This window comes from Polistes canadensis, unplaced genomic scaffold, assembly GCF_001313835.1.
Source record: "Polistes canadensis isolate GaletaPanama2010 unplaced genomic scaffold, ASM131383v1 scaffold_0, whole genome shotgun sequence".
Classification (NCBI taxonomy): Eukaryota; Metazoa; Arthropoda; class Insecta; order Hymenoptera; family Vespidae; genus Polistes; species Polistes canadensis.
Window position 1 is genome coordinate 2,574,291 of NW_014569547.1, and position 13,137 is coordinate 2,587,427.

Here is a 13,137-nt window from a genome sequence, read left to right on the forward strand (position 1 = left end):
CCGTCAGGTAGGAGTCAGTCGTGGTACGAACGCGAGAACGGAATTGTCATTCATATTTTTGTTCGTCGTTAGACGAACAACGTGTTCTTCCCCATTATTCCTTTTTTTTTTTCTTTTTTAAATTATTCTATTATAAGTATAGGGAAATTATTTATATTTCAAAGAAATATTAATTAAAAAAGAGAAGAAGAAGAAGAAGAGGAAGAGGAAGAGGAAGAATAAGAATACGAAGAAGAAGAAGAATAAGGAAAATTTGTGAACGACGGGAATGGGGATGAAAAAATATCAACTGTTCGTAGAAGACGGTGTTAATGATTGGTTTCGAAGGATATTAATTACAAGTAGGATATAAGCACCGTGAATCAATAAAATTATGTAACGACGAAATATTTGTTCGCGCATGAAGAAACGAAGGAAGAACTAATAATAAGGTGTTCGTTTGTTTGATAATAGATATTACAAATTGATTGATAATACTTTAGGATATAAACAAGAAAAAGAAGAAGAGTTTAGTTAAAAGGATGACTGGACGTTCGCGATCTTTGATATTTCTTCTATTCCTCGTCGTCGTCGTCATCTTGTCGATCATTTGTACAGGTGTGTTGTATTTCTATCTTTTATCTTGTTTTTTTGCTTTTTTTCTTTGTATCTTTTTTTTAAACCACGTTTACGTTACGTCATTAATGTATTCCCGATGTTAAACTAGGTATGCAATGCTCGAAGGAATTCACATTCATCCGATCCTGTATTTTTACTTCTTTTCCTTCTCATTTATATTTATTTTATTTAATTTTTGTTTCTTTTTTCGTTTTCTTTTTTAGGATTATGCCAAAGTTGTCAAGACACAGCATGGGAGAAAGTTGATGGAGCTAGGCCTGAATATACCATTTCTAAAGTTGCCCTGTTCAGTGGTGAAAATGCCCATGGCATTGTTATACCTTGTTTTGAAAGGTATATATTAATAAAATATAATTATTTAATATTTAATATATATATTTAAATATTATAATTCTTGTTTTAATTATTTATATATTAATTACTTTTATTTTTAATTCTCTCAGGTGTAAAAGAATCAATTGCACTGCCTTCGTGATCGATATCGATCGAAGTCTCTGTTACAGCGTCGAAGTTCAAGGCGACGAATTTGTTCCAGAGTCGAATGCTATATTTTATCAAGAAATTTGTATTAAAGGTATCGAGGATAGATTTTCTTTTCTTTTCTTTTTATATTATTCCTATTCAATGTTCTCTCGAATTATTTATTCGAATCTTATCTTTTTTTTGTTAGTACCTAAAATTTGTAAAGAAAAAAAACTTTGGCAAGTGGAAAGAACATTGGGCGCCGTTTTACTCGATGTTGCTTCCGTTTGGTTACCACAACTTATGCGAAGAAGCCGATGTTATAAAATGTGTATCGATGCAGGTAAATTTAAATTAATGTTATTAATATCTTTTTAAAAAATATATAAAGTAAACAACAAAAATAATGTTGACTTGATGTTGTTGTTGTCATTTACAGAATGAAATTTATTAAAATATGAACTTATGTTAAACGAATTTTGATTTTCAGGTGGTGCCTGTAAATCAGCCCAATTTCGTGCATCAAAAGCATTATCGATTAATAATACACTTGGAAGATGTGCCCTATCAATGGCTGAAAGGAGTATTAGACCACAGACTTACAGGGCTTCCATGTACAGAGACGAATATTTGCAACATCAGTGTCATGATATATGTAGGTATTTTATAAAAAAAAAAAAGAAAAAAAAGAAATGTATTTAAAAATATCTAATAATATATTCCTTGTTCTAATTATCTAACATAAGGAAAACGAAATTATTGCGAAAATATTATCTATTGTTAAATCTTAAATTATGTTGCAGTAAAAATGGATTATTGTTCCTACGCTGAATTTCCGAACGTAACTCTGCCATATTCAGATCTTGAATTACCTGGTGTTGATAAACAAGAGGTAAATATATTATATTTTTATTAATATTATTTTAATAATAACATTAATATATTTTTTGTTTGTAATTGCACACAGTGCGAAAGCAGATGCGATCTTGGCGAGGATGGTTTCATTTGTAGAAGTTATACAGTAGTATACACGTCAAATCAAAAACCAATTTGTCGATTACACTCAGAAGATACACTGAGTCTTGGTACCAGTTCACTTGAAAGCACACCTAATAGTATTTACAAGGAACGTGAACCTTGTTTAGACGGTGAGTTATTTTATTTACGAAAAGCAAAACTTTGGGATTTGATTCAATTAAAAAATTATAAAATACTATGTTTTCAGTTAAAGTCAAATGCAGCGACATGATGTTAACAGTAACTTTGACTACGTTGGAACCCTTCGAAGGTAGACTTTACGCCAATGGTTATGGAAATGATTGTGGTATTCAAGGGACTGGCCGAAACGTAACAATATTAACACTGCCTTTACCAAAAACCGAGGAATTAGATATGTCCAAAATTCCATGTGGTTTAACGCCAGCATTTTCAATCGATAATGAAAATCGGTTAGTTCAACAAACCATTTATAATCAATAATTGCATTAAAATTATGTATTATTTTTTAGAACAAGAACGATGATATGGGCTACTATAGTCGTACAGTTCAATCCTATTATTCAAAGACTGGGTGATCAAGCTATTAAAGTTGGATGTACTATAGGTGAACATGATATTCCAAAGCCTAGAAACATATCGGTGCAATCGAGTTTAAGTTTTGCTGATCCCAAGTGAGCACTGTTTCGAGTCCTTATAAAATGTATTACTTTTTTAACTTTTTTCCATATCCGTAATAACGTATTTAGCGCAGGAGTACCACCAATTTCAACAATTGTAATGAACGCATCATCGGAAGTTCCAGTGATAACAATGAGAATTTTAAACGAGGATCATCAGGATGCTGTTGTTACGAAACTGGGAGAAAGGCTGACTCTTAGAATTGAAATAAATCCAGCTGATGGTACGTCTTTGGTTAAGTATCCTATCTTCACATTAATTTAATCGATCATTTAACCATTTATTTAATCTTTATCCCTATGTTCAAAAAATGATAAAATAAATATGCGTGATTTTGTGAATTAGTTAAATGATAGATATGAAAATTAGGAATGAAATCAAATAGAATTTCAAGTATTTTAGGTCCGTATGATATCATGGCTGGACATCTAGTAGCTAGTAGTGCAACAGGACATTGGTCTTATCTTCTACTTAATGAAGTTGGGTGTCCTACGGATCCAACAACATTTCCAGCGTTATCAAAAGATCCTAGTGATAATCGATCACTTATTGCAACTTTTACTGCTTTCAAATTTCCCGAAAGTCAATTGGTTCGATTCAACGTTATTGTTAAATTTTGTCTGGATATATGCGAGCCGGTAAATTAATAATTAAACATCGAATTCAATAGAAAAGTACATATATCATTGGAATGATTATTTTTTATTTTGAAGGCACATTGCGAAGGAAATCGTGTCTCTTACGGAAGAAGGAAACGAAAATCAACAATTGCCACTTCTACGTCGGAGCCTTATATAACTGCTGAGGTAACTGAAATTTTCAGGAACAAAACACCAGATGAACTACCATTACAACTGTCTATCATAGTTCAGAGTCCTGTGATATTTGCGGATCCTCTACTGTCCAGGGAAAATACTACTCCCGATACGATTCTAATAGCTGGCGGACGTAAGTTTAATCCCAATTCTATTAAACAAGTTTGAACTTTTTCTTTTTGTTTCTTTTTTTTTTTTTAAATCCATTTCTAAATTGTTTTTTACTTGTTTTTTTTTTTTTAGACTCCATCGATGGACTACTCTGCGTAGATGCTAGTTTAGTTTTAGGCTTACTCATCTTTTGGCTGATCATTCAAATAATTTTGATAGCATCTTGCCTATTGGCTGTTGGACGATACAGAAGAATGGCAATAAGAGCGGAAGAAGACAGAGCTGATATATTGGCCAGACATCTTTATGGTATCCATGGGGGTAACTTTGAAATATCTCGAAGGGTCAGGTGGGCTGATAGAAATAATTCTTCGATCAGTTGATTTGTTACCGTCGGCTGAGGGAATCACTTTAAATCGACATATCACTCTTTTTTTTTCTATCACTCTCTTTCTTGTTTTTTTCTTTTTTTCTTTTTTATATTAACAACATTGAAAATAATAATAACAATTAAATAAATATTCTAACGAAAGTTTATACTTTGTTACTTGGAAATTATTTTAATTTTTACAAAAAAAGAAGATAATTACAGTGTATACGCAATAAATATAATAAATGTCAATTATTAATAACAATTAATAACGGTGTATGATGAAAATGAAATCATTGTTATAAATTATTTTATCGTTAATAATAATCTAATAGAGAAAAAACAAATGAGAATGTATATTAAATTTGATATTTTGATATTTATTAATATTATCGAAGAAACGTATTAGAAGCAATAAAAGAAATTTTTAATAGAAAAAATTATAAAACATAAATCACTAAACAGTCTTCCATAATAGATTACTTATCTATTTAATAATAAATCACTATTATCAGTTCGTGCCAAAGATCAATTAACCTCTTAGCCCATCAGCACCGCAACGTCCGTATGTATTTGTTTTTATATCTGTAATTAGATAGAAAATCAAATTAACATTAGGAACTGTTAATTATTGTTTAGAACATTTAAATATTTAAAATTAATTTACTTTTGCCGCACAAAACTGCACAATTCAATCTTCCAGGATTTTCATATGTGATGTTATCTGTTCCACATACAGGATTATATTCTGCAGTAACCTGTATTAAAAAATTACATATATATAAAGTAATAAGTAATATTATAAGATAAGATTATTTAAAACAAATATTTACCGCACACGAAGAAATGCATTCTTCATAACCTGGGGGTCCTGGCGTAACAGGTGCAGGTGTTGCTCGTGTCGTTGTTGTAATATCCATAATTCCATTATTTGCAGGACGTTGACTTGTAGTTCTTATAGGACCGTCAAAAGCGAACCCATTAACTTGAGAAAAATCATCTAAATTCAAGTTCATCTGAAATCAAATGTAAATAATTAAGGTAATAATTAAATACAATAGTACGCGTATAAATACAAGTAGCAACTGTCAAGAAACTGTTGGTTCTATCATCCGATCATTCACACATATTACTAGGATTATATAATTTCATAAATATATTTAAACAATTCTTAATTTCTGATCCGTCGAAATAATGTAAAAGTGCAATTTTTATATTTATAACGTTAATATTTAAAATAACATTTATAAACTTACCTGAGGAAAGGCTATGGTGTTTGATGTTACTGCAAGCACGACTACAATAATAACACAAACAAAAAAATAATCGTATTAATATTTAATCTTATTAAATATCAAAGATCAACGGAGAATAAACTATCGTATAAATAAATCAATTGCATTTAAATTCAAATAAAAACGAACACAAAGATTATTACAATTCTTTCTTTTTTTTTTTATAAATTATTATATCTTTGTATTAAAAAAAAAAATTATTATGTTTTAATTAGTAATTACTTAAAATCGTAAAAACGCTGACACGGCTCGTCATGATGAGAGAGAGAGAGAATTGATTATAATAAATTATTATAGATCACAAAAAACTATCTTTATATACGACTCTCAAAACTTCTCAAACAAAGTTTCTCACGGAAGGTCGACGATCGACTGTACGGAAATTTATCGAGACTCTTTACTTATATATGAATCTCTGATACGTTGCACGGGTCGACGACAACTTGAAAAAGAATAAATACGTGTACCCAAGAATTTTCCTCTTTCTCTTTCTTACTCACTCCATTTCTCACAGACACATTATTTTGTAAAAAAAAGAAAAAACTTGGTTTTTCCCTCATTCGTATATTGCACGAGATAAATTTCCCCTTTAATGCGTTGATAACAACACAGCACTTTTGATTATAATAACAATTTTATCTTAACATATTTATGTTAAAAGGTTTTTTTATGTTATTTCTTATGTCCCACTCTGTTTTCCACCTTTGAATTTATTGATAAATTTAAAGGGAAGTATACAGAAAAGTCAGATTTAATTTATGATGGGCCGACGTGATTAAATTCATGTATCGAATTCATGTATCTTTCTCGTATAGTTAGTAAGTCGACCGAACTTGGTATTTCTAAGATTTCAAGGAATCACTACGTTAATGAGAAGTCAGATCCGTAGATGGCGACGACAAGGTCAACCAGAAAATCACGTTTCATGCTTATGAAATGAGGAAGACAAAAAACATATTAAAAAAATTAATTACTAATGGATCATCGTTATTTTCAATACTGTATTTGCGTGAATGCGAAAATTCAATGAAGTCATTGTAATATGTCAATGATTAATATTAATATTATTTATTGAAAATTTTTATGAATATATTTGAATTTTTATTTCCGCAATATGTTCAATGAAATAAATTTTCCAAGTTTCTTCTAAGAAATTTTTTTAGATATACTTAGAATATTAGAATAAGATTCCTTAACAAGAAATTATTAAATAATTATTTTCAAGAATAAGATTGATACGCACGTTTATTTTGATACAGTTATGAATATATAAAATTTGAAATTAAATAAGCATATTTGTTTATTTATTTATTCTTGTTATTAAAAATAATTTTTTACGTTCGTTGATTTGCAACACTATTGAATTTAAATAGAAAAATAAATATATATATTTTTCGAGACAAAATGGCGAATGAGTCGTCACAATTAATTCAAATTAAGTTAGTCTAATCTGGGTCAATTGGGTAGGTCCTCAAATAGTGTAATCCAAGACCCCTAAAGTTTACAGTCTGCCTTTAATTTTTGTAAATGTTTAATTTCAATGAAACAATTATTCATTCTTAATTTCGGGACATTGATTATACCATTAAGAAAATAACCTTGATTAATTTAATTTATTATTATCCTTCACCTTTTTGACATGAAAATAACAAGAATTGTATGCAATAAAACTTGCATATGTTGGACATATATATATATTTTAATAACTTTAAATTAATTATTCATATAATACATTCAAAAGCATACATACAGCAAATATATTTTTATAATATAATACATATACGTACGTAATATATATAGAATATAATATATACATATACGTGCATATTAGTTTGCATTTACGTTCTTTTAAAAATCAACAAAGGTGCAAATTCTATTATGCGATATTTTAAACGCTAATTTTGCACAAATGCATACTTATTTTTTTATTGGCATTCTACATACAAAACACCAAGTCACAACTTATGTTAATTTTTGATATATACATTATATATTTTTATAGTTTTATATTTCAACAGTATGATTGTATTTCTTGTTTTTAAAAGAGAGAAAAAATTGTTATTCTAAAAAAGACAAAAGTTATACCCCATATTACAAATTAACACAAAATGTATTTCACGTATGTATATGCCATTAAATAAAATAATTTACCTGAAAATAATATTAAAAAATATATGGACTTTTTTTATAACATGGACAACGAATAAAATTTAATTTTACATTACAACCAAAAAAATGTTGTATGGCATAAACAATTTAATATAATCTAATAGAATCTCCATTTCTATAGGCAAGACTTACTTTTTATAATAATGAAACTCGTATATTTTATTTTAAACGAGTAGTAGAGTATAAGTCACGTAAGTACGTATATCGTATCTAAAAAGTGTATTTTAGATTAATTATATATGCACTAAACCTTAAATAATTCGATACAGGAGATATTCTTAATATTATATATATTCTGGGAACTCCGGCAGTTAAAAAGGAATGGTAATTTTTGTTTAAAATACAATTAACTATGTTTTGTAAAACAAAAGTAATACAAATCATTAATTTTTCTATATATTGTGACGAGAGAGAAGATTTATAAAGAAAAATATTTTAAAGAAAAAATTCCTAACATTAAAAGTTAGAGATTCGGTATATATTAAATTGATTTTTCTAGACAAAAAGTTCCAAGTGATCTAATTCTTTTTGCTGTTGTTATTTTTTACTATTAATACGTGTTCTATTGAATTTCTTCATCTGGTACAGCACTTAATTATTCGCTAATGTTTTATTTAAGTTTAATTAATCTGAATCTTCTATATATTACATAAATTGACCAGTCTTTTGCTTAGCTAAATCTGAAGCTTTTTTAGCAGCATCTTTAACTTGTTCTGCTTTGTCTTTCAATGAATGTTGCAATCCTTCAGCTAAAATTGATTTACTTGCAGTTGTATCGTCAGGCTGTAAATTATTCGATATTAAAAAATATAAAAGATATGAAAATTGTAGAAATCTAATTATTAATATTCTTGTCCCAACAGTATATTAATATATATGAGTTTCAAAGGGAAATTAAAGACATTTAATAATTATATTTAATATTAGATGTCTTTAATTTCCCTTTGAAACTCATATATATTGTAGAAATCATTTTCTTATATGATATATATTTACTTGAATACTGCTGTAAGAAGTTGATAATTGTGCTGTTTGTGGAAACATACGTCCAAGAACGTCATTGAAACCTAATGACATTTTAATATAATTCTTTTTTAATCTGTCTTGTCCAAATGCTTCAATTGCTTTACTAAATCCAAGTACACAACTCCATATCCATGCCGATCTGTGTACTGTAGTCCATGAAGGGTTTTCATCCGATACTCGATAAACAACTTTCTCAATAACACTCTAAATAATAATACAAAAATTATGTTATATACATTTGAAGAGTAACGAAGATGTATTCATAATATAATATATTTTATTTGCAAGAATTACCATTGCCTTGTTGTAGGTAAAATTTCTCGAATACGTTGTCAATGTCTTTGCTTCTGGATCCAATATACTTTCCTCAACTATTTTAACAGACTTTTTCTTAATCAACATTTCACCCCATTTTGGTACACCGTTTGTTTTTGTCAAAAGACGCTTAGAATATAGCTTGCCTTCCTTAACTTCTCTTGATATAGTATCTTCTGATAAGACATGCGAGCTGATGACACAATTAAAAAATAATATTATTTAAAAAAGCTCATACATGAGAGAGAGAGAGAGAGAGAGAGAGAGAGAGGGAAATATATTCTAGTTTAATTATAATAACAAAATTGATACCTGTGAGGATTGGGATATTTAACCCAAAATCCTTGTACAACTTGCTTCCAATTAAAGTAAAATGTTGTATTGTCTTCGAAATACTTAACCATTATAATGAAAAATGCAACCAATTGAAATATATTTTCAACAACAGTCTTGATTAGGTTTAATAAAATATTTCATTAATAAATGTTCAATGCTTTCTTCAAAGCTTTTTTTAAATAATTAAGTTGTTTTTTATAACCTGAAAGAGAAAATGTAATGTAATATAGTAATATATTTAAAGAAATACAATTTTTATATAAAAAAAAAATATAAGAATAAATATAACTAATTCAATTGTGAATAATATTGTAGTAATATTTACAACAAAAAATATATTATTATATTTATAAAAATGTTTATATATTACATGCATCGGCAAATATTAAATTTTATTATCGATATATTTGCATACTTTAAAATATCGATTTTATAAAAGACATTACGAAAAATTATCCGAGGAAAAGATTACGCGATCTGAGTCACGTACGATAGTTTCAACTTTGTTATTGAAACTAAAGCGAAATAAAAAATGAAATTATACTAATTAAAACAAACTCTGATAAACCTTGTCAAGTATTTTCTTTTTTATAGAAAAATTTTCTATAAATATCGATACACGATAAACAATGTGATCGTCCGATTAAAATTATTCTTAATTGAATACATTTTTTAAACAACAAATGAATTTAATATAAATCAAAACTGATTCATAACGAAAAATTTAAATTATGAAATAACAATAATTTCAAACAAATTTCGTTCTACGTGAATGTATGATTAAAATATCGAATTTGTTATAAATGACAATTACTTCAAATGAAACAGAACAAAAATACAACAGTTGACCTAAATATTTTAATAAGCAGATTGGTAAGATAATGAAAAAAAAAGTAGGTCAAAAGAAAAATCTAGCAATAGAATTATATAATCTAACTCTATAAACTTTAGAAATAATATTTCTTGAAATAAAACGTAACACCAGAACATTAAAAAATAATCTGCAAACGCGTTCGTTGTAATAAAGGTATTGTTTATGTCACTCCAGAAATGTTTTTTATATATGTATAATACACACGTAAACAAATTGATTCACGAAGCCATAAAGAGAGTGAATGTTATTCTCTAATATTACGATTCAGTGTATAATATATGATAAAGATAATTTTATTTAGATGAATAAAACCAATTGTCATAATGAAATAAACAAAATATTACTTAGAAAACTTACTGTGTAAAAGAAAATTTCCGTTAAAATCGATGAACTCGAGTAAATAATCGTAAAACGTTAGTTATTTCATGATAAACCTTCCCTTATAATGCATGACTATACACAGAAGTGCATTTTGTCACTAAAGATAACAGTATAAATGGAAGGGAAACAGTGCAAGTAAAAGTGACACATACCAAGTTCTCTTTCTTTCGTAAGAAAAGGAACATTAGGAAATACTCTCTATGCGCCATCTATGCTTCATAAAAAATTTACATGCTCTGTTTTTGATCTTTTCATTAATTAATTTCAAAGATAATTATTAATGGGGGAAACTATTAATTACTAATATATATTTATATATATAATATATATTACCAGGTTTATTTTAATGATGCAATTTTCTTTTCTTTTTTTGTTTTAATGTTCTAACTTATAAATAATTTTTGTATATTTATCTTTTACTTTTTATATATTTTAATTTATTTTATTAGTTTTATATTTGTAATATTTTTCGCGATATTTGAGAATATGTGTGAATTTAAGTTAATTATTATAATTTATTTTGATTTTTTATTTAATAGAAAAATTTGATCACTATTAGATGGCGTTTCGGTTGCCATGTTGGTATCCCTGCTGCAGGCCGGTATTACCAAATGATTTTTTTATTTCTATGACATTTCTACATTATCTGAATGTATAACCTTCGAATAAAATTTATTACAATAGACAATCTGTTAAATGTGATAAACAAATGTTAAAATTAAGTGATTGCATTCACTTATGTATATATATGTATTTGTAAACAATAATCATTTATTATATAATTTAATTCATCTGTGTAACATAAGGTAATATTAACTATTATTTATTAATAATATACATTACGTTGTACAAAAATTTAATACGTATTTTTCATACTGTTACATGTTATTATATTTGTTTTTTTTTTGATTCAGATGAAACGACACAAATATTAGAAAATGCTTAAGTATTGATTAAGAATGGAGATTATTCAGTCTTTATATACCAACTTAATTGATCAAGATAAGGGTGATGTGTTGAAAGAAGTTAGTATATTTTATTAAATGTAACAAATTAAAATTGTGTATTAAAAGTAACTATTATGTTTACAGTTACTACATGCATGTGTAGATGAAATATGTGGACGTCCTGGACCGTCTTACCACAAGTTCATGAATCGAATGAATTGGAGTAAAGAAGTATACGAAGATGTTTATAAATTAATGATAATGCTTTTACGTAATCCAGCATGTTTATATTTGATGGAAGAGAAGGTATTAAAAATTATTACGAACAACTATTATACTCTAAAATTTATCCCAGTACTCTTAACATATTTGTCTTATGTTAAATAATTATTTCAAGTTTCCATTTGCCTTATCGAACTTAATTTAATTTTTAGATGCCTCCAGAGTATCATGACCTTCCTGAATTAATTCAAAAAGATATTTTAAATTGTTTAAAAGTTAGACAAAAACAACTGACGCATGCCTTATTAATGGAACATTCAAAGCGAAAATTACAAACTTTAGTAGACTTTGATTGGAGATTAAAAGTAATCAAATATTTCATTATATTTTATCTTCTATATGATTATCTAATAAAAGAAGGATATATTGGAATTGTATAATTTACAGCTTGTCATGGGTACGAGTAAAATGGCATCGTTACGAGAACCTCTACTTCAATTAGACTTTATTGTTGAAGAGAAGGGAACAAGACGTATCATTGACGTTGAAATGAACAAGGATGAATTAGATACGTTGATAACTACAATGGAAACAATAATACAATAATGTATTCTCTCGCTCGCGTTTTATACAATAAAATTATTACGTTTGAAAAAAAAAAACAAATAGAAACAAGATAATATATACATATATTTTAGAAAATTCTTTTAAAAGGTTTTCATGTGGCTCAGCACCAGTGTTACAGAAAAAAAAAAAATAAAGAAAAAATATTCAAATATTTATATATAATATACATATATAAAAATAAAAAAGGATGTTGATGAGGGGGGAGGGGATCATAATGAACTATAACATTATAGTACACTTGTTTCACAGTTTATTAGATTATAGATAAATGTAGAATAGTTTAGTTACTATCATAACTGTTGATCGAAGATACCAAAGACTGTAGTTTTGTGGTTTTTGAAGCGCCTCCGGTGTAAAAAGTGTTATTATATTAATATAATTTTATTATTTTAATAGTATTCAAAAACGCAAAGATCTCTCCTCTTTTTCTTTTTCTCTCTCACTCTCTCTCTCTCTTTTTCTCTCTCTCTTTTTCTCTCTCTCTCTCTCGCTCTCGCTCTCTCTCTCTCTCTCTCTCTCTCTCTCTCTCAATCTCTCTTTTTCTCTCTCTCTCTCTCTTTCTCTCTACATTACGAGTATAGTTGACTCGATGTGCCGGAAGACGCCCCAAATTTTCTATTTTAACAATCCATTTTGTTGTTACGCTGAGATACAGATTATTAGTCACATTTAAACAATAAATTTTTCGAAAACGAAAATGTTCTAAAAAGACTCTCTCTCTCTCTCTTTCTCTCGTTGCCGAAATATGTTCCGTTGAGAAAAAACCGACGCAATTTCGTTGTAAATATCATTATGGACAATACTATTTTGATGAAATTCCATACGAATAAGGTTTACTATACAACTTTTAATTTTAACTTTTTGCCACCTCCTCCTCCTCCTCCTCCTCCTC

The 13,137-nt window shown here is 27.7% G+C and overlaps 4 protein-coding genes across 6 annotated transcripts; 2 read left to right on the plus strand and 2 right to left on the minus strand.

Moving 5' to 3' along the window:
• On the plus strand, positions 1-4,200 carry LOC106793307. 3 transcript variants are annotated; one of them, XR_001382403.1, is made up of 14 exons: positions 1-597; positions 822-951; positions 1,062-1,192; positions 1,289-1,423; positions 1,571-1,735; positions 1,884-1,972; positions 2,048-2,228; positions 2,306-2,528; positions 2,589-2,750; positions 2,826-2,980; positions 3,160-3,395; positions 3,471-3,563; positions 3,625-3,705; positions 3,816-3,933. XR_001382403.1 is itself a non-coding variant. In XM_014760125.1 (14 exons), the coding sequence occupies exons 2-14, from the start codon at positions 522-524 to the stop codon at positions 4,064-4,066; spliced, it is 2,169 nt and encodes a 722-aa protein (XP_014615611.1). In that variant the 5' UTR covers positions 177-341; positions 454-521; the 3' UTR covers positions 4,067-4,200. The 3 variants fall into 3 exon arrangements, 2 of the variants coding, with proteins under 2 accessions (XP_014615603.1, XP_014615611.1); XM_014760125.1 differs by having other exon boundaries at positions 177-341; positions 454-597; positions 3,471-3,705; positions 3,816-4,200; XM_014760117.1 differs by having other exon boundaries at positions 3,471-3,705; positions 3,816-4,200.
• A 23-nt stretch (positions 4,201-4,223) lies between these two features.
• On the minus strand, positions 4,224-6,293 carry LOC106793320. Its single transcript, XM_014760145.1, has 5 exons — positions 5,571-6,293; positions 5,310-5,350; positions 4,887-5,069; positions 4,721-4,811; positions 4,224-4,638 (listed from the first exon to the last, which is right to left on the minus strand). Exons 1-5 carry the CDS (start codon positions 5,602-5,604, stop codon positions 4,586-4,588), a joined length of 402 nt encoding a protein of 133 aa, XP_014615631.1. The 5' UTR covers positions 5,605-6,293; the 3' UTR covers positions 4,224-4,585.
• A 1,356-nt stretch (positions 6,294-7,649) lies between these two features.
• On the minus strand, positions 7,650-10,577 carry LOC106793528 (protein preli-like). Its single transcript, XM_014760534.1, has 5 exons — positions 10,426-10,577; positions 9,171-9,396; positions 8,838-9,051; positions 8,514-8,747; positions 7,650-8,300 (listed from the first exon to the last, which is right to left on the minus strand). Exons 2-5 carry the CDS (start codon positions 9,260-9,262, stop codon positions 8,163-8,165), a joined length of 678 nt encoding a protein of 225 aa, XP_014616020.1. The 5' UTR covers positions 9,263-9,396; positions 10,426-10,577; the 3' UTR covers positions 7,650-8,162.
• Positions 10,578-11,056: 479 nt separating this feature from the next.
• Positions 11,057-12,394, plus strand: LOC106789504 (COMM domain-containing protein 8-like). Its single transcript, XM_014754192.1, has 5 exons — positions 11,057-11,255; positions 11,364-11,474; positions 11,541-11,702; positions 11,831-11,983; positions 12,066-12,394. Exons 2-5 carry the CDS (start codon positions 11,409-11,411, stop codon positions 12,222-12,224), a joined length of 540 nt encoding a protein of 179 aa, XP_014609678.1. The 5' UTR covers positions 11,057-11,255; positions 11,364-11,408; the 3' UTR covers positions 12,225-12,394.
• The last annotated feature ends 743 nt before the right edge of the window (positions 12,395-13,137 follow it).

Bases quoted from the DNA above. Each gene is read 5' to 3' on its own strand.
- LOC106793307 (XM_014760117.1), top strand. From the start codon at position 522: ATGACTGGACGTTCGCGATCTTTGATATTTCTTCTATTCCTCGTCGTC. The intron at 1,736-1,883 runs GTAGGTATTTTA...ATTATGTTGCAG, and splicing joins ACATCAGTGTCATGATATAT to TAAAAATGGATTATTGTTCC. The intron at 1,973-2,047 runs GTAAATATATTA...AATTGCACACAG, and splicing joins CTGGTGTTGATAAACAAGAG to TGCGAAAGCAGATGCGATCT.
- LOC106793320 (XM_014760145.1), bottom strand. From the start codon at position 5,604: ATGACGAGCCGTGTCAGCGTTTTTACGATTTTAA. The intron at 5,070-5,309 runs GTAAGTTTATAA...ATTTGATTTCAG, and splicing joins ACACCATAGCCTTTCCTCAG to ATGAACTTGAATTTAGATGA. The intron at 4,812-4,886 runs GTAAATATTTGT...TTTTTAATACAG, and splicing joins AATGCATTTCTTCGTGTGCG to GTTACTGCAGAATATAATCC.
- LOC106793528 (XM_014760534.1), bottom strand. From the start codon at position 9,262: ATGGTTAAGTATTTCGAAGACAATACAACATTTTACTTTAATTGGAAG. The intron at 9,052-9,170 runs GTATCAATTTTG...TTGTGTCATCAG, and splicing joins AAATATCCCAATCCTCACAG to CTCGCATGTCTTATCAGAAG. The intron at 8,748-8,837 runs GTAATTCTTGCA...ATTATTATTTAG, and splicing joins TTACCTACAACAAGGCAATG to AGTGTTATTGAGAAAGTTGT.
- LOC106789504 (XM_014754192.1), top strand. From the start codon at position 11,409: ATGGAGATTATTCAGTCTTTATATACCAACTTAATTGATCAAGATAAG. The intron at 11,703-11,830 runs GTATTAAAAATT...TTTAATTTTTAG, and splicing joins TATATTTGATGGAAGAGAAG to ATGCCTCCAGAGTATCATGA. The intron at 11,984-12,065 runs GTAATCAAATAT...TATAATTTACAG, and splicing joins ACTTTGATTGGAGATTAAAA to CTTGTCATGGGTACGAGTAA.